Raw genomic sequence first — 19,554 nt, 5'->3', positions numbered from 1 at the left:
GCTTAGGCAGAGAGGTAGGGGGTTGGCGGAGCACCCAGGGGGTCTGGAGGTAGAAGATGCCAACTATGGTACCAAGGTCTCAGGAACCTGGTGTGTTTGAGGGCTCCGTGTCTCTGCTCCTTTATATACTGCAGGGCACCGGGGAGGACTCCTTTGGAGCCGCCGTACCACTACCAGTCTAGTGGTAGGAGGAGGGAAGGTGGAGTAGAGTTGGCAGTGGAAGGTGTAATAGGAAAGGGGGTCATTTGGTGTGGGCTCAGGGCTGGGTCGGCTCTCAGAAGTGTCCATGAGCAGAAAGGGAAAGCCTGCTGGGGTGGCACAAACTGCTCAGCGGTCAAACTGTGAGAGCCACTGAAAAGGCAGCTGGGCTCACGCTGCAGCCCAGAGGAGGGCAGGCCTCTTGCAGCGCTTAAGGGCGCCTGTGGTGGCCAGATGGGCCAGTGGGTGGGGGCAGTGGCACCCAAAGGCCCATCCTTCTCCACGGAAAAATAAAACAGGCCTGCGAGAGCATTTCTTCACTCATTCAGTGAAGGGTCCAAAGATGAAATTCTCTCTCGTTTGACGGAAAAGCGCTAAGGACTGCGGAAGATGGTTCAGTGCAGGCTACACACGCTTCGAGCGGCTTCTGACTTGTCTGCCCGGCCGCCGCCTTCCCATTTCTGTTCCCTGAGCTGCCGTTTCTGCCTCGGGGTGGAAGCCGGGCGGCGGTGCGCGGGGATGCTCTTACATAACCGCTCGCCGCGTCCTGCTTTCTCGCGCGCTCCTGGGAGAGCCGGGGGACGCGATGAGGCCCGGGCTGGCGCTGCGGGGCCGAGGCCACCCCTGCGGGGAGAGGAGCGCGCCGAGCCGGGGGAGGAGGGCGCGAACGGCGGCGGGGGAGGTGAAGGTCAGTCGGTGTGAAGCGCCGGATCCACACCCCCTCCTCCCCTGTCCCCTCCTTCCCTTCCTCTCCGTCCCCCTCTGACGTCTAGAGCTGGCAGCTCGGCGGGTTCCGCATTCCCGACCCCTCCCCGCCGCCCAGGGGCCGCTATATAGCCGGGGCTGATGCAACCCGTCCCGCCGCCCGCCACAGCCTGCGGGAGGGACGCTCGGCGGCCGCGACGGGGGGCGCTGGCGGCGGCGGACGCTGCAGCGGCGGCGGGGCTGGCGCCGCGGCGGCTCCCGGGCCGGGACGGGCCTGGGCACCGGGCGGAGCTCGGCGGCCGGGCGGCAGCGGCGCTGAGTGGGCACGGCGCCTGCAGCCGGGCCCCGGCCCCGGGGGCGCCGCCTCCGCCCGCGGCTTCTGCACGGTGGGTGCGAGGGCGAGCGCGGGGGCCCCCGGCCGGGCGGGGTGGGGCGCGCCAGCCGCGGGCACCTGGGACGGCCGCCCCCATGCGGGCGGAGCGCGCCGAGCCCCGGAACCGTGGCCCCGAGGAGAGGCTCCCGCAGTCCTGGGATCCCGGGCTGTCCCGGCGGGGGGCGCTGCAGCCCGGCCCCCTGCCGCGAGGCGCTTGGGAGCCAGTGGCTTCCCTTTGGTTCCCGCCTTGGGACGAGAGACTCCGTCCGCTCTTGGGGCAGCCCGGGCGCTCCTTCCGTCTCCCTTCGGCGCTCTCCTCCCCCGTCCGTTTGCAGGGAGGTGCTCTCCTCGGGCGGCGGGGAAGGCGGGCGAGTCGGGGGAACACTGCCCTAGGCAGACGGACTGCGGGGATGGAGACGGAGGGTGAAAGGCCAGGGAGGTGCAGGGTGGTGGTGCTGGAGGATGACAGGGACCTGCTGGTAAGTCATGTCCCGCCACAACCCTCTCAGGGAGGAAGCGTGGCTCCCTGAGGACCTGGAGGAGGGTACTGAGAAGGGCTGGGCCTCTTGATCCAGTGAAGAGGGCTTCTCTCGGGGCCATTGCTCTGGGGTTCTGGGCTGGGAGGGGGCTTACGGGCAACGCAGCTTCCCAGTGGGGTCTTGCAGCTCCCAGACCAGGTTACATAAGGTGGCAAGCAGGCTCCTTTAGGAAACCAGCCCCTCCTCTCCTGCCCAGCTCAGTTTAGAAGGCTGTTTCTTCTGTTCCCCTCAAAGGAGTAGAGGGATTGGGCCTTACAGCCTGGACCCCTGGAGTCTGAGGTGGCAGGACCAGGCTTTGCCTGGGTGAGTGGGAGGGGCTGGGAAGTCAGGAGGGCTTGGCTTCTCTGCAGGGATGGATGGGCCATGCAGTTGGCTGGAGATGGAGAGGCTGGTAGAAGGGGAACTCAACTGAACCCTTGGGTAAGCTCCATTTGCAAGGTTGCCTGACCCTTGCCCAGTATGCCGCCCTCCCTACTGGCATCCAGGGCATAGGGCTATGCCTGAGCTCATGTGCTCAGAACAGATGTGCTCAGGTCTGTCAAAGAGGGCTTGCAGACTGTGTGGTATGGGTACCCAGGTTTAAATTTTGGTGGACTCACCTCAAGGTCTTAGTTTGAGGAGTCTCAGAAACTGAAGCTTTGAACCATAATTGGGTGTCTGCTCATCCTTTAAGATTTGGCTATGTGAACTGTGTTCACATATCATCTCCCTTCCCCCCAGTCTTCCTTCCCTGGGGGTTTTTAAAAACACCTCCCATTGCTTTCATCTTTCCAGCAAATCTGGCTGCAGTTTGGATGAATGCCTTATCTTCCTTTGCAGGTTTCTAGGGGAGAGTTTAACCAGATATCAGGTGTGAGCATGACTCTGATTTTATATAAATCTGAGGACCAGCGAAAAGAAGCAAGATCTATTCTCGTGCCTCTGGCTAGTTAAGGTTTTGCCCTGTTGAAAACAGGGAGGATGGATTTCTCAAAGACTCTTCTGTTCCTCCTTCTACTTTGGCTTTGGTTCAGAGCTGCAGGCAGTTCCAGAATCTTCCTGAAGAACTGGGTGCTATGAGATTTGAAGGGCTGCTGGAAGGAATGGGTGTGGAGGCCTCTGACTTTTCTCTTAGGTTGGCTGCAACCACCTCCAAGGAGATGTGTTGATAACTGGTAACAGCGTCCTCGAGAAAAGGATTTGAACAAGGATCTTCCCACTCACCGCCTAGCTTTTGCAGCCACCAGCATCTGTTGTCTCCCCTACCTGTTTGCAGGATGTGCAGGCTTCACCTGCAGAACGCTTGGCAGGATAAGAAGGCTTCAGCTCTCTAGGCCTTGTCTGTCACGGGCTGCCAGGCTGCAGTGGGCTGTCTGTCACACCAGTGTCTGTTTCCAGCCCTGCTCTGTAAGAGAGGGGCCAGTGCAGACTCTAGGTTGGCCTGCTCTGTATTCATTCAGCTCCTGTTCAACTTGAGCAATCAGAGCCAGGGCTGAGGGCAAGCTACATTCTTTTCTGCTTTTCTGCTGCAGGATGTAGTTTGCTTTTTTTCTGTGTGAATGAATTATGTTTGAAACCAAAATGAGAGGAAGAGAAAAATAGAGTGGGTATATATGGGTATGTGTGTGTGCATACTTATATAGGCAAGGGGAGAGCAGCAGGCACATTATTTTTCCATTTTCCTTTAATTAAGGCTCTGTGGAGGTGTGTTTGAAAACAGAGGGTCTCCTATGCCTTTGAGGAGGGTGAGAACACTGTTTTGGCTGCGTCCTGGGCCATATGCAGCGTATGGTGGCCAATGAAACTGGGCCTGGCTCGTTCTGTTGCTTGTCTTGGCAGTCGGTTCCATGGCTTGTGTTACCAGCTCTGGAACTTACAGGCTGCCAAGCTCCATGCGCCTGTATATGTGTGTGTGTGCGCGTGCACATGCACGCATGTGTGTGCACACTCTTGTGTGTGTGGTTTGGCCTCAGAGCTCAGCAGAGACAAATGCCTTAGTGACCCAGGGTTGGAATTTTCAGCCTGTATTTCTTTACACTCATTTCTGGCTGTGGGAGGCCAGGCCAGAGCCCACTGTTCTGGGGTTTTTTAAGTCTGTTTTCTTGCTTCAGCCCATGGGATTCCATATGTGGAGCTCTATTTCCAAAGCTTTAACAGACCAGTGGCATTTTTTAAAAAGGGCCAAAGGACTTACCACACACTGTGTGTATGTCTGTGTTGTGTATCATACTGTGAACTCCTGACACCAAGGAACAGAGAAGAGGTGAGGTGGGAAGCAGGAATAGGAGGCTTGTCCAGGGGCTGTACCTTCCCAGCTTCTTGCTGCTCAGAATAAGAGTCCTTGCAGAAAAGACTTAATGTACATTTATTGAGCACCTACATTAGGCAGGGGAGAAAGTTGTGTTTATAGGCAGGACCTTGTCAAAAGCATTTCTCTGATCTCCAGGAAAGAACCTTTCCTGGGGAGAAGTTCCACTTTCTTGTATGGCTGAGATGGCTTTGCAGAAATCATGCATTTCAATGTACTATCCTTGTGGCTTCTCCTGACCCCTATGAACCCTCAGCTTTTTCTTTTGAAGATCTGAGGAGTGTCCTCTCCCAAGTATTGCAGGGATAGAGTAGACTGCAGGACACAGAAGCCCTCTGCTTCTGGAGGCAGGGGTGGAAACTCAGCCAGCTGCTGGTGCCTCACTGCCAGTGACCTATGAAGCTGTGTTATGGCCTGAAGGAGGAGGCCTTGGGAAAAACCAAGGCAAAGGGCCTCCTTTCTGCATCTTTGTACCCAGTCCTGACCTGGCACCCTTTGTTTCCATTCTGCAGTAACTGCCTGGATACAGGATGGTCCTGCCTTCTTGAGGTTTAGAGCTGGAAAGTGGGAGAGCAATAAGTCCTCTGGGGGAATCCTCTCCATGACGGTGGGAAAGGGAGATGAATGTCCAATGCACACTGTACAGAGGGGACCTTGAGGGGTCATCCAGCAGCAGTGTCCCTCCAGGAAGGAAGGCCCTCATGGCTACCCTGACTTCACGTGAACTCACTAGGTATAGGCACTATTCCAGGTACTTTCCAAGTATTGACTAATTTAATCCTCTGCCGCCTTATGGGGCAAATAATGTTACTATCCCCACTTGACAGCTGAGGCCAGTGAGATGCAGAGAGGTTTGGGAACTTGCCCAAGGTCACACAACAGAGCTGGGATTCACACTCAGATGACTTGGCTCCAGAGTTTCCACTCTTAACGCACCTCACTCGCCTGCACGCAGAGCTGGGACAGCCACTGCAGAGAGTCTTTGCCTCTTGCCCTTTTTCTCAGTCTTGGGGCTTTCTTCATCCTTTTGCCTCTTGCCTTGTGGTTCTCCTTGTCTTTTGGAAGCTGGTTGACCTACACTGTTTCAGATTCCAGGAGAGAGATCATCCCAGATGATTTCTTAGCTCCAAGAACAGGTTTGGTATTTAATTCTCCAAGATCCATGATAGTATAATACTATGCTTTGTGATCACTGGCCTGGCACCTTTCTCCCCCACGAACCTCATGGACTTTTGCCCTCCACATCTTCCTGCTGGGAATCTTCCTGGGCTCTGGCTCCCAGGACTTCCCACCCTCTCTTGCTAATTGCTGGCTATCTGCTCTTGACCTCCAATCCCACTGGTGCTCCTGGGGTCTGACCCTGTGAGCTCCCTTACTCCTTGACCCATCCTCACCCAGAGCTGCTTTTCTCTTAGCTCAGGCCATCTGCACTCACTTGCACACCCATTCCTGGCTCCTGATGCCAGCCCAGGCCAGCTGTTTGCCTGGAGGAGAGCTAACCTCCTTAAAAAGGCCCAGGGATTTTAGAGGCCTTTAAGCTTTTGTTTCTGTGGAAAGTCCATGAGGCAGCCTTTCTCTTCACCTGTCTTTTTTTTTTTTTTTTAAGCTATCTACCATTCTAGATGAAAATGATGATTATTGGGCACTTTCTAATAAGAATAGCCTTTTACAAGTTCGACCCATGGAAGCAAGACTGTAATTTATTTGTAGATACTTCCATTGAAAACAATGGTATCTTACAGATTTGCAGACAGTATAAAGAGAAGAAAATAAGGGGAAAAATTTAAGGTAGCTCTATCTTTTCTTCTTTCAACTGAAATGATTCTTCATGTTAATATCTCCCAAGAGGGCCCATTTTTCTGGGCTTGTAAGTGTTTTATGTCTTTTCCTCTGTTTGTACAAGGCAGCACCTCAAACTGTACCTATAAATCCCTGAGGAATTCAGAGTAGATACAGATATCAGATCTTTTCTTTAGGTTCTTACCACTTGGATGCATCAGGTCCCTGTTTCTTTCAAGCTGGCTTTTGGGTAGCTGCATCAAATCACCCAAAATCTCAGGCTCAGCAACAGCTTAGGGTCCACTGTGACCTCCTGAACATTTTCTATCTTATTCAAGCCTTGCTTGTCAGTGTCATCATGGATCTGCACATTTCCCAGTTTTACTTCATTGGCTAGTTTCCAAGTTGCTCCTGGTGTCTTTTTGGGATTTTAGGCCTGTTTTTTGAGGCACAAGTCCCATTTGCCAATTTTGGTCTTCTGCTGATGTATAGAGCTTGCTCTATTTGTGCATCCCAGTTACCAATGGAGATATGGAGGGTGTTTAGAGTTTCAACCTCCTGGGCCCTGAAGGGAAAAAACTCTAGGTTCTCCTAAACCTTTTAGTGCATAGTTCTTCTTTTCTACTGAATTGTTTCCGTATGGAACAACCAGCTGGGGAGATGATTTCACCTCTTGTCATCTTTCCTGCGTCTTCCTTGAAGTGCATAAATTCCCTCTGGCTCAGTTCCCTGCCACTGCCCCCGATCCCCACCCCACCCCCACCACTGACCCCACACCTTTATAGATCCCCATGTCACATCAAATTGTTTTATTTTTCAAATCACCAAAGTTGCCTTTCTGCCTTGGATTGTCAACCAGCTCTTTGCAGTTAATGAGGATCCAGTTATGAAAGGCAGCCACTCCAGCTCCTCCATCTTCTGCCCGCCCCCCGACCCCCAGGAGCCATTTAGGATGACTTCTTGCTGGTGAATGTCAGCTGTTGCGGTTGTCTCCTAGGAATGGCATGTGTTAAGGACTTTGTGGTTTGTTTCTGAGCAGTTAGGGGCACCCTTTAGGAGGAAGGGAAGAGAGGGGGGGTTTTGCTTCTGAAAAGGAAAGCCTGGTGCCTGATCCCCTGAGTGAGGTTTGTCATTGGGATGGGTTCACAAAGGAGTAAGAATGGCAAGAATTCATGGGGCCACTACTCCTAGGGGATGGTTACCCTCTGGGGGGCTTCCACAGTAGCAGAGAATTCATTATATTTTGGGGTCATTTGTTAGTGTCTCATTTATACCATCTGTATGAAAATAAACAGAAGCTGCAAGCAGAGCCTATCATTCCTGGAACAGAGTGGGGTCTGGCTTCCATCTCCCAGAGATGGCTTAGGCAGGGAAACATACAGAAGCTTCTGGAGTATTTTTCTGGGGGTCTACTGTGGGAGTGAATAATCTGGAGGTAGATAACGAGCATCTAAACTTCCAGAGACAGATCAATATTCCACTCACTGAATTTCCTCTGCCATTAATTTGTTATCATTTGTTCATTCATTCACTCATTCATTAGTTCAACAAATATTTGTTGATTACCAGTTCTGTGCCAGAAATGATGCTAGGCACTGGGGTCTCATGGGGCAACAACTAGCCATGACTCATGCCTGCCCCTGGAAATCACCCTTCCACTTGCTGAGTGGCCACTTGGCATATTTTGCCACACACCGTAATGTTCTCACAGTACAGGGAGCTTCTGGGGGCTTCTGGCCAACAAGGGGATTTTGCTCTGTATTTTCACGTTGCTCCATACCTGAGGTATGACATCTGCATCCTCTGTTAGGGGTTTGTCTCCAGCTGAAGCACCAGGCATAGAGGAGATTCCACCCTCTCATCTCCTGTCCATTTGGCCAGCTCAATTAAGCTTTTTTGGGGTCAATGATTCCTTGTAGCATCAGTTCAGGGCCAGAAGAGGGGATTCTATAGGGTTTTCTCCTTTTCTGAGGAATAAATGTGAGTTTCCTTTCTGGCTCAGGTAGCCTGAAATCACCCCCCTCTGCCTACTAAGTGTCCCCCTGGCTGGGCCCAGGCATAATTCTGCCACATAGGAATGAGTCCTTACACCTGCCCCTTTCTTATTCTCCCTGGAGGACACCCAGGGAGACATGCAGCTTATGCACCACATCCCAGAGCAGCCTCCTGGTGTGGCAGCCTGCAGCCCTCTTTGCATTGCAGATCTGGCTTTAGAGGGTGGAAGTCATGACTCTCTCACTGACCCTGGACTCCAGTCCAGCTCAGGTTTAGGGAAGGTCACAGCACATTGACCAACCACCTGTGAGATGTCTCAGGGGCCTTTTCTATGTCTGGACTCCTACGCAGGTTGCCATGGGGTTATTTGAGCAACTTCCTCCTAAACCTGGATCTCCATGGGAGTCAGAGTAGAGGGTCCTCTGTGCAAGAGAATGTTCTTCCATTATAGACCAGTGTCCAAATTCACTATTAGAAGATCGTTCCTTCTGCATTAATATCTCTTGAACCTCAGGAGGGGAAACAAAAGGGCAGGGTGAGAAAGTTTTTTGTTCTAAAATCAAGGAACCGGGAGTCCAGCACTGGCTCTTTCCCTCTTTAGTTGTGCGACCTTGGGCAAGTCATTTAACCTCTCTGAGTTATAATTTCCTCATGTGTAAAATGAGGATGTGGTTTAGGTAAGCACAAGACCACCTCCAGCTGTAAGACTAACTTGATGTGAATGAGTCTCAGATCCTTTTCTGAAAGGGCCCAGGGGACACTGGGTGCTAAGGAAGAGGAGAAAGGACGTGGGGTGGGAAAGAGGGGCTGAGGGGCCAGATGTGGGAGGTAGAGCAGGTGGAGCATAGATGAAAGAGCTTGGTGACCAAATGTAAACTTGGGCCAAGGCAGGGAGCTCTGGCTTCCTGGGCAGATGTGTGCTGAAGATGACATGGCCCGCCCACTGTGCACTCACAAGCAGCTTTCTTTAAAGAAAGGGATGTCCAGTGAAAGTCTCTGTGGTCGGGGGGTGCAAATCACTCACATGCTTTCCCCATCAGTGTGCAGAACCTACTGAGAAAGGGACACAGGATTAGACTGGGAACCACATTTCACCTCTGAAAATGGAATGGAGATGGAGAATGTGGCATGTACTTGTGGCCAAAGTGGGCCCCCGAATGTGCCTTTCTTAAAATCTAGACCTGAAAACCTGGATGGGGTCAGAAGTTGTGGGTCACCCTCCAGGGCCACTCTTGTGGGAGGCAGAGAGCCCAGGACAGTGTAGCCATATGAGTACGTTCACTCTGCGCAACAGAGAAGCATGGTTCAGTGGATGTCACATCCCCTCAGTCTCACTCAATGTATCCCTTTAGGTTGGAAGAGACATGGGAAGATGGAAGGATAGGCCAAAGTTTCTCCCTCAGTATTTCCAAGACAGTCAAGGTTTTGATTTTTATGGCCCTAGGCAGGAAGGTGGGAAGGAAGAGAAATGATTTCCTTTTCAGGACTGGAATCCTGGAACAGCTTTGTACTAAAATGCTACTTACAAGGCTGTTTAGAAGCCAAAGCTGTGCACATCTGATCCCCATATTCTTGGTGCCTCCTCGCTCATAGTAGGTGGTCAGCAATGGGATGGACAGATGACTGGATGGATGGGTAGGAGCCCTGTAAAAGACTAGATAAGTCTGGTGTGATTGGCAGACAGGCTTTCTTCATTTCCATCTGTGCCTTGAAGTGACCATTTCTTACCCATTTGCTTCCCCCAGTAAAGACAAAGAAGAAATAAGAATTCTCTTGGTGTTGATATGTCTAATTTATGTCTTTCTTTCATGTCTGAATCTGTCCTCCCTTGCAAGCCTTCAGGGTCTGGCAGAGCCAGAATATGTGTTTGCTTTGAGAATGAAGAGATCGTGGAGGACTTTTCTGGTGCTGGCCTCCACTGGGAAAGCACATGCTAATTAATTCCATTTCCTTTGCCCCAGTCTCCTCCTCAAAGATAACAGATGCACATAGTCACACATACACTCACCTTTAACTTTGATTTGCTTCATTTCGCATTCAGGGTGTCTTGACAGCTATGCAGAACAGGATGCGTGATTTGAGGGGAGGCACCATGCCAGACCAAAAATAGCTCCCTCTTAAACAGGTGCAAAGGTGCTTGAGATTCCACCATTATAATCCATTCTCTTTAGAGGCAATATGTTGCAGTTTAAATGCTGGCTCCTCCAGTTTTGACTGTGCAGTCTTGAGCGTGTTACCATTCTAAGCCTTGGCTTCTTCCTCTGTGTAATGGGCTCTGACTCAGTATTATGGGGCTAATGGAAGGATTACCGCAGTGCCACAGAACAAATGCTGAATTGATGTGACCTATGACAGGGTTAAGCACTGCTTTAAGTGCCAAGAATAACCTTGATGTGAATTAATAGATCAGTGTTTCCCTCTATATCAGGATGGACTTAAGGGCAGGAGGAGCAACTGGGTGGGGAAGGGGTTCAGGGAACGTTAGTAAAAAAAAAAGGCTGAGGCCCTCCCTGGCAAGACATGGGGGTTTGAGCTCCTCAGCAAACCTCTTACCTGGCTGACAGCGGCTGTCCTGCTCTTCTCCCACCAACAGGCTGGATTGCTACTCCTCCTGCTATGATGCCTGGGCAGATCCCAGACCCTTCCGTGACTGCGGGCTCTCTGCCAGGGCTTGGCCCCCTGACTGGACTCCCTGGCTCGGCTCTGACTGCGGAGGAGCTGAAATACGCCGACATCCGCAACATCGGGGCCATGATTGCTCCTTTGCACTTCCTGGAGGTGAAACTGGGCAAGAGGCCCCAACCTGTGAAAAGTGAGGTGAGCCAGCCTTGTTCCCTCAGGCAGAACCAAAGGCAGGAGGCCTGGGTTAGCATCCTGGGTCTACCCCTACCCTTGCTGTGGTGTAACCCAAGTGTTGCTGTTCATCATGGAGTCTGAGGACCCCCAGGTTATTAGAAATGCAGAATCTCCTACCGAATCTTGTAAGTCAAAATCTGTATTTTAACAAGCTCCCTCTGGGAATTTATGGACATGTTAAAGTTTGCGAAGCCCTGGGCTGGAGCAGGGTGCTGAACCTGTTTCTGATTCTTCAGAGGTTAGGAAAGAGTGATTAATAACAACAATAATGTTATATTGACAATCACTCCGAGGCACTGGGAGGATCAGGGAAGATCACGAAAGCATGCATATGCTTTGAAAAGCATACAAGAAATGCCAATATTGGGTTATTTTTAAGAACTGTTATCATTAGTCACATCACTGCGTCTGTTCTCTTGGGCCTGGACTGGAGTAAAAGTGGGAACTTGGAGGAAAGGTGCTGTGGCCTCCCTTCCTAAGCAGCTGCTGCCAGAGCTGGGCAAGGCATCCGTCACCCAGTACCTTAGAATAAGGAGTGCCCCTTCCTCAGGTCCCTGCAGCTGGGGCACTCCGGAGCCTATTGCAGAAGAACAGCTTTTCCCTGGGGACTGGTGGGAAGCAGAAGTCCCCAGCGTGCGTGAGCATCGTTGCTGTTCATGCGTCCAGCCACTTTCCCAGGGCTGGCAGTTTGTCCAAAGGCCTGCCTCAGTAAGGTTCCCATCAGGGCCATTTCTTCAGAGGCCAGCACAGCTGGAAAGGCAGAGTCCCGTGGGTGGTGGGAGGTGCAGAGGTGGCTGGAGGCAGATTGCCTGAAGCAGCTCAGATGAGAGGGAGCGTTCACAGGCAAAGGTGCACCTGCTTGGGGGCTCATCTTTAGGATGGGCTCTGAGGGCCGGACATTCCAGAGAGAGGGTGCTTGACTTGGGAAAGGTGTCTGAGAACTCGAAGGGGAGATGGGTATGTTCTGCAAGTACTGCTCTGCCCTCCTTCCCCTGCATGCCATAAAACCTGCCAAGGGCTGCCGGGGGCTTGGCCAGGGGTGGCAAACTGGCCCTTCGCTGGCTGGATCTGGCTCTCAGATGTGTTTTGTTTGGCCTGCACTGTGTTTTAAGAGAAACTTGAAAATTTGGATTTTAATCTTTGATTAAAAGTTGGGAGATCTGGCCTCATGGTGCCCTGTTCGGGCACAGCAACAGCTATGTGGAATTGAGAGACCCACTTTACTTCTTTCCTCTCTCCAGTTTGCCACAGGCCCCCACACCTCCCTGTTATTCTTGCTTTTGCTTATATTGTTGGGTTTGCTTTTGCTACCACCAGCTGCCTTCTTTTTCCTGAATTGCTTGGCCCCTACTGTTGACTGTGCTCAAGACACCTGGATTAGGTGCACTGTAGATGCCCACTAAAGACTGTTGATTACAAGATGGGATTTGACGCTAATTAGTCTTCTGATTTGATTTTGTAAATCAGCATGCTGTCAGTGGCACTTCCTGGCTTATTTAGTGTTCTGTTTTCTCTATGGAGGGCCCTTTGGTCCTTCCCTAGTCACTTTCTCAGGCATGTCATTTGAAAGCAGCTGTTTCTGTGTTGTTCTGCAGTATAACTGCCATTTAAAACCAGTAGCTGAGCAGTTTTACTGGGGAGCTGAGGTCCTGGGATTGACAGAGTCGGGTGCTCTGGTCTGGGGTTGGCCCGGGGGGAATTTGCCTGGGGTTCTGAGTTCCCACCTCTTCCCTGGGCAAAAGGTGAGAGGAGCTTTCTTTCTTTCTTTTTTTGGAAACGGCTTTTATTTGGGTTGAGTATTTTTACATTTCACAGCCTCCCCCAGATTGGTGGCATATGCCCTGTACCTGACAGCAACGCGCTGTCTTCACAGGCACCCACAAACACGCACCATCCAGGCCGTGAAAATAACAAGCCTTTTTTAGGGCGGATTTGCATGTCCTCTTCCTCGCTGTCAGACTGCAGCTTTGTGGGGGCGAAGAGGCAGATGGAGAAGTGGGGATTGTACTGCTGTGGCTAAGGTCAGCGCTGCATTGGGAAATGACCTCTACAGACTTCCAAGGTCAGACCCAAGGTGGTGGGGGCAGTGGCTCATTCTTAGAGCAACTGAAAAATAAAGGGGGTGGGGAGAGAAACTTGTAGCTGGAGAACCTTATGTCCCGAAGATTTATTTGCATATGGCAAACTGCCTTTGCTGCATTTTCATGTTGGCATTCTAGATTAGTAAAAGTTTCTTGAATAATAATAAGATACTAGTTCACATTTATTAAGTATTTAATATGTACCAGACCCTATGCTAATTGCTTATCATGTATGATCTCATTTATTTCTTACCTGATCCTGGTGACTGGGTTCTCCTTATTTGAAAGAAGAGGAACTTGAAGTCCAGGGAAGAGGAGGTCAAGTCACTCAGGGTCCCACTGCTGGAAAGCGGCAGAGCTGGGGCTGGCATGGAGATGACCAGGCAGCTGCTGTGAATAGTGGTGTCCCCATGGCACTGCATGCTCCAGCCACCATGCTGGGTGCTCCTTGTGGAGTATCTCATTGAACCCTGCACAAGAATGCTTTGAAGTAATTACTGTTACTGTTGGTTTGCCTACATTTCGGGTGAAGTCAACAAGGCTTAAAGACATCCAAGGTCATACAGCTGGGAAACAAGCCCAGTGGTCAGAGCCAGAGCTTTATTTATGCTGTGCTGTGTCCCATGCTCTCAATGTCCCTTATAAGCTTCTAATCAGTGCTCTGGAGATCTGGGGATGAACCTGGCCCCAGAACCTGCCTTGATCATTTTGATGACATGGCCCGATTAGTGCTGAGCCCTGCTGTTGCTGCAGCCGCATCATCTCCCAGGCCCCAGAGAGAGAGCCAGCCAAGCTGCTGTGCAGGCAGCTCTGTGCAGGCTGCCCACTTTGCAGAGGCCAGTGTTCTCCTGAGCCATGCCTACATGCATGAAGCAGTTTGGTAAAAGAAAACTGGAAGAGTTAAGTTAAAGGACAGGTTTTGTAAGCGATAAGTGCTTTGTGCTGATGTTCTTGTTGTATGGTTGACACGTAATGTTAAACTGTTCCAGTGTCAACTGCTTGCCTGCAGTCCATTTGTCCAAAAGATATTTGCTAAGCACCTAATGTATGTTAGGCAGGGTGCCAGACACTGGAAACTGAACCATAAACAGAGTAGACGAAACACTCCCTTTTCTTGGAGCTACATTTTGTACTGGGGGCATCCAGAAGTAAAAATAGGCAAATTAATAGTCAGTAGAAAAGGTCAGGTAGTGGTGAGTATTGTGAGGAAAATTTAGCAGACCAACTGGATGGAGAGTGGCTAGACTGCTCATTTGGCTGGCTGGCTAAGGAATCTGGGGATGTTATTCTGGGTTGTGGGATTTTTAGAGCCCACGCTTTTCTTTCTTGCCTTTGTTCTTTCTTTTCCAATGTTCCTTTTTAAGACAGCTTTGCTCTCTGGCTTTCTCCCGAGCTTTCCTTCCTTCACTTTCACTCTGCAGCCGCTTCCAGCTAGACTCTTCAACCAGCCAGCCCCTAATGACCTGAAGATCGTGGCCCCTCCCAGAGCATCTCTAGTGGAGAGGAAGCTGGAGCTGCAGTGGCCACACCCTACCTCTGGGCCTGGAATGCATTTCTAGCCGGGAGGGTGAGGCCAGAAGCCCCACCCTTGCACACACAGACTCACACCAACCACTCTTAAGAACCTGCTGGACTGGGCCCCTCCCACCCTGTGCTACTCCGCAGGGCTCTAGAGGGAACTCTAGTTCAAGGGAGGATGGACTGGATGACCTTCTCGGAAAGAGGCTAACTGTCATTCCCTGAGCAGGAGTCAGCCTACAGATGAATCGCACTTGGCCCTCAGTGTGGTTTTCTTTTTTTTAAACTGAATGAATTACTATATTTGAAAGCCAGGAAATGTGGACTTTCTGGCTTCTTTAAAGAAACCAGACTATCTGGCCACCCGAGGCCCACCCTTATATGCAGCAAGAAGCTAGAGCTGAGCAGCAGATGCTCACTGTATTAGCCTGCAGGCTTTAGTTCACCCCAGTCCCCATTACTCCCTGTTGCCTTATCCCTAGGCCACTTCACACTGTGTGTGACAACAGCCTGCTTTTGAGTTTGTATCCTGTGTTTAGGTCCCAAGGACAAGGACTGCATCTCACTTTTCTTTTTACTTTCACCAGACTGGGTGTAGGGCCTTGCATGAAAGGTATGTTTAACATGTGCCTGTTGGTTTGAACATTCATCAGCTGTGTCAACTTGGCAAGTCATGTAAACTTTCTGTCCCTTGATTTCTGTATCTCTCAATTCTTACTTCCAAGCATTGTCCACTTGTTATTCTGTTTCTGAACTTAAGTAGTTTCAGGCAGAAAAAAAACCACAATTGTTCCCAAAGTTAACAGATCACCAAAGCTGCTTGGAAAACTTCTTACAGACTTCCAGAACCTGCCCTGCGCCCGAGGACTCAGAACCTCTGAGGGAAGAGTCCAGGGAATCTGTATATTTTATGGGCTCAGAGGTCACTGGCTCTGTTTGGGAACCTGACTTTAGCTGTTTACTCCTCTCCTCAGGCTCCTCTGATTGTTGTCAGGGAGCATTCTGGTGGCTTCACCTTGAGAAGCCTGCACATTCCATCATGGACTGCCTCTCTGCACATATTCCACCTGGGGACTGGATGCCTGTCCTTGTCATCTTCAGAGTGGGAAAGGAGACATAGCCATCTGTAGATTTCACACAGGTCACTTCCCAAATTCTCTGGGCATGCTGGAGAACATTGAGAGTGTTTTCACCTTTCGATGAAGGGTAATTTTGCATCCGGGGGCTATAGAGTAGCTTTGGAAGGTGGCTCACTCTCCCTCATTGGTGATTGCCCCAGAGTTTAGTTTTTTCATCAAAAAGACCAAAATGTTTGCTCATGTTTAGCCTGAGCATAAAAACTTGCCCATAACCAGCTGATGTGCTGGGTGAGTTGGCATAAACATGCTGTGTCTTTAGTGATTTAAAACATTAAGGTAGCTCACTGACATTTTTTTAGCAAGCTTTGCATCATTGGTTGGTAATTTGTGGCTCTTTGAAATAGCATTGGCCCTCCTCCCCTGACTCAAGATGCTTTTTCTGTCTCATACTTGTTTGGCACAGAGATCCAATCTGTCCCTTCTTGGAACACAATTTCCCAACTCATCTTTGAAATCTGAGTTTCTGCATTAGTTCCATCACTTTGCTAGCACATTTTAAAAAGCAGTTAGCTTGTGTTTTTCCTGTAATAGTTTCATTTACAGGAGAATGAGTGGTGGCTCAAGGCAGCTGTGACCGTGTTTAATGTTGGCCTGTGTTACTGAGTCTTATTTGATACAATACCCCAAACCTTTACAAGGGTTCTGAAGCTCTTCTGTAACATCATAGGTTGGTCACACCCACTGTCATTTCTAGCACAGGGTCTCTTGGAGGTGGTGGTGGGGACATGGCTGGATGTGTATGTTCTCCGCAAAAATCATACACCTCTGAAAAGTTCTGGGAGTCCTGTGCTGCTGTCTTAGATTCTCTGTCTTAAGATGGGGATAATATTAGTACCTCCTTCAGTGTTGCTGGGATGATGAAATGCGCTAATGCAGGTGATGGGTTTCACATAATGCCTGGCATTTACTAAGGTATACAACAAATGTAAGATATGATTGTGATTCACTTTTCAAATATGTCGATTATGTTAGCTTTTATAATTGATTCAGAAACTGTTCCTTGGGCTTCCATTTCCTTGAGGGGGTATTTTGCCCTTGAAGGTGGGTGAACAGCCTGCAGTTTGGAGGTGCCCCCATGCAGGGCACCCATCCTGGCTTCCTAACCAGTGAGGCTGCTTCTGGGCCCTGGGAAGAGTCTGGGCTTGGGTTCAAGCTTCTGGGTTCAAAGTCTGGCTCCTTTGCTTCCTCCCTGTACGACCCTGGACAAGTCAGCTGCTCTTCTGAGCGTCAGTTTCCTCATCTATAAAAGGGGGAAGCTGAAACTCACCGAGTTTTCATCATGAAGATTCAGTGAGGCACTGTGTGTAAAGATGACTGGCCTGCAGCACAGTACACCTTAATTAGGGACAGAGTCCACGTGCAGTGAATCACGGTGCAAATTTGGACAGTATTGGCCTTTCTCTGTGCGTTGAGCCTATGATCTGGGTTTCAGGGAAGCAAGCAGACCTTCCTGTTTCTGGTTGTTTATGCAGTTTAGATGCAGTCAGAGTTTTAGTTACTATCATAAACTGTAAATGAGAAGACCCTTCAACCCTCTGTTTTCCCCTGAGCTGCCTGGTGTGACCCCTTATCTTGTTTCCTGTGATGTTAAGGCCATTGCTAGATTGCCATGAGCCATCAGTTTTTCAGCAGCCTGATGAAGTGGCCTCTTCTGTCAATGCAAGTTGTCCTGCTTTGGGGTGCCCAGGTCTGCTGGCAACATAGACTCAGAGTTGGAAAATTGAGTCCTGTCCCAGGTGAGGCTCCTCTGGCCAAGTTCCTCTCCCCTTTACTGTGCCCAAAGGGCACAGAACAAATTGGCCCTAGTTTGGAGCTCAGAGACCTAGAAGGACAAATGGAAAGGTTCAGGTGGGCTGCAGAGGTGCCAGGAGTGAGGTTGAGGCTGCGCACACCCTACCCTATGCTGGAGCTCGTAGACTGTGCTGTGCTCTGTGGCTGCGGAGTTCCCCTTTACTAAGCACGGTGTGTGTCCATGTTTTGGGTGACAGGCTCCCCCATGGTTTGTCACAGGCCCTTCTCCCTGCCGCTGCCCCCGGCCACCATCAGTAAAAAACGTTGGTTCTTTAAAAGTATTGTAGCAAAGAAGGACTGCTGCATGGGAACCTCTGGAGAGGTTACTAGACATTTGAGCTTCAATTTCCTCCCTTGTTAAAATGAGAGAGATAGAGCCCTATCTTACAAAATATACAAATATCAATCTAAAATGGATCGAAGCCTAATATAAGTGCAAAAACTATAAAACTCTTAGAAGAAAACAGCTGTAGATCTCTGTGACCTTGAATTAGCTGATGGGTTTTCAGATATCACACCAAAAACACAAGCCACAGAATGAGAAAAATAGATAAATTGGGCATCATCAAAATTAAAAACTTTTGTGATTTAAAGAACCCAAAGTAAAAAAGACAGTCCACAGAATGAGAGAAAACTTTTGCAATTTATAGATCTGATAAGGGATTTATGTCTAGAATATACAAAGAACTACTGAGACCGGGACCATAGATGTAGTCAGAATAAAGTGAGAGCCTCCGGAGGGGTCAGGGCAGGATATCTGCAGTCAGAGCAATGTAACTACATGCAAGGAACCCCCCCCTACTAACACTCTATGTTAAACATTAAGCTCTAGAACCATTCTTCAGTGAAATCAGTTAATGTTCCCCAGATAAAGAAGAGTAGCACATATTTTATTATGCTAATCATTTGTAACCATGTGTAAGATTCACTTTAGCATACTAAAAGGCCCAGGCCTATGTGCTGTCTTTCCTCCTTCAGATCTGAGGAGGTAATTCTGCAAACTGAGCAACTAACTTAGCCTGCAGACCCAGCTATAAACAGCATAGTAAAGGGCAGGAAGAATTCCATCTTGAAGATAAGATTGCATTTTAACACCCAGAAAGTTCAAGAGGCAAGATTCTTCAGCAAGTATACAATACCTCAGCCCACCTTGGGAGCTGGGCAGAGAGCCTTTTGATATGCTCCCAGATCAAGGCGCCGGTGTCCCAGAGAGAAATCAAGGCAGGAAATTCCTTACAGTTAAGTTAATTTTTAATATTCAAGAACCACTTAACAAGTCCCCACCCCTAAGTTTCTTCATGTTCTCGAAAAATCCTCAACTGCCTATAAAACCCCCTAGACAACACACCACTACAGACTCTCTTGTCCCCTCCTGGCGTGAGCCAGGAGCTCTGTCCTTTCACTTTATCTCTAAATAAAAGCCTGTACCTTGCTCTCCTACCTTGACTGTTTGTGAAGCTCATTCTTCGGCTCCGCAAACAAGAACCCCGGCATCACTACTACAATTCAATAAAAAGAGAGAAATAGCCCAATTTAAAAATGGGCAAAGTACCTCAGTATGAATGACTGAGCACAAGCAAAGAGGCTCAACTTCACTAGCCATCAAAGAAATGCAAGTCAAAACCACCAACATACTACTTCACACCCACTAGGATGAATATAATGAAAATGACAGATAATAACAAGTATTAGGATGTAGAGAGGTTGTAAAACCTTCATAAACTGCTGGTGGGAATGTAAATGGTACAGACACTTTGGAAAAACAGTCTATAGTTTCTAAAAGGCTAAACATAGAGTTATTATATGACCCAGCAATTCCACTCCGGGATATATACCCAATACAAAGGAGAACATGTTCACACAAGAAGTGTGAACATGAATGTTCATAGCAATGTTATTCATAATATCTCAAAACTGGAAAAAACTCAAATGTCCATCAGTTGATGAAAAGATAAGTAAAATAAGATATATCCACACAATGGAATATTATTTGGCCACAAAAAGGAATAAAGTACTGATACTTGCCTACAATATAGATGAACCTTGAAAACATTACATCAAGCAAAAGGAACAGGGCACAAAGGACCACATCTTGTAGGATTTCATTGATATGAAATGTCTAGAATAGGCAAATCCATAGACATTTGAAGAACCAGTTCCTGGTACTTAGGAATGTGGGAGATGGGAGGAGTGGGGGTGACAGCTAAGGGATAAGGGGTTTTTTTTGGAGGTGATGAAAGTGCTCTAAAATTGATCATGGTGATAGTTGTATGACCTTGTGAATATACTAAAA

At 49.3% G+C, this 19,554-nt stretch overlaps 1 protein-coding gene across 4 annotated transcripts in view; it reads left to right on the top strand.

The window, feature by feature from the left end:
• Window positions 1-753: 753 nt before the first annotated feature.
• Window positions 754-19,554, top strand: part of JDP2 (Jun dimerization protein 2) — a 38,036-nt gene continuing 19,235 nt past the window's right edge. The window contains exons 1-2 of one of the 4 annotated variants that reach the window (XM_037024778.2): window positions 754-886; window positions 10,470-10,693. In XM_037024778.2, the coding sequence (XP_036880673.1) occupies window positions 10,493-10,693 (201 nt within the window). In that variant the 5' untranslated portion in view covers window positions 754-886; window positions 10,470-10,492. Of the gene's footprint in view, window positions 887-1,055; window positions 1,290-1,489; window positions 1,756-2,214; window positions 2,236-10,469; window positions 10,694-19,554 lie in introns of those variants that run through there. The other 3 variants (XM_037024845.2, XM_037024950.2, XM_017666595.3) reach the window with 3 other exon arrangements.

This window comes from Manis javanica, chromosome 8, assembly GCF_040802235.1.
Source record: "Manis javanica isolate MJ-LG chromosome 8, MJ_LKY, whole genome shotgun sequence".
Lineage (NCBI taxonomy): Eukaryota > Metazoa > Chordata > Mammalia > Pholidota > Manidae > Manis > Manis javanica.
This window is presented reverse-complemented; position numbering and strand designations above follow the sequence as displayed.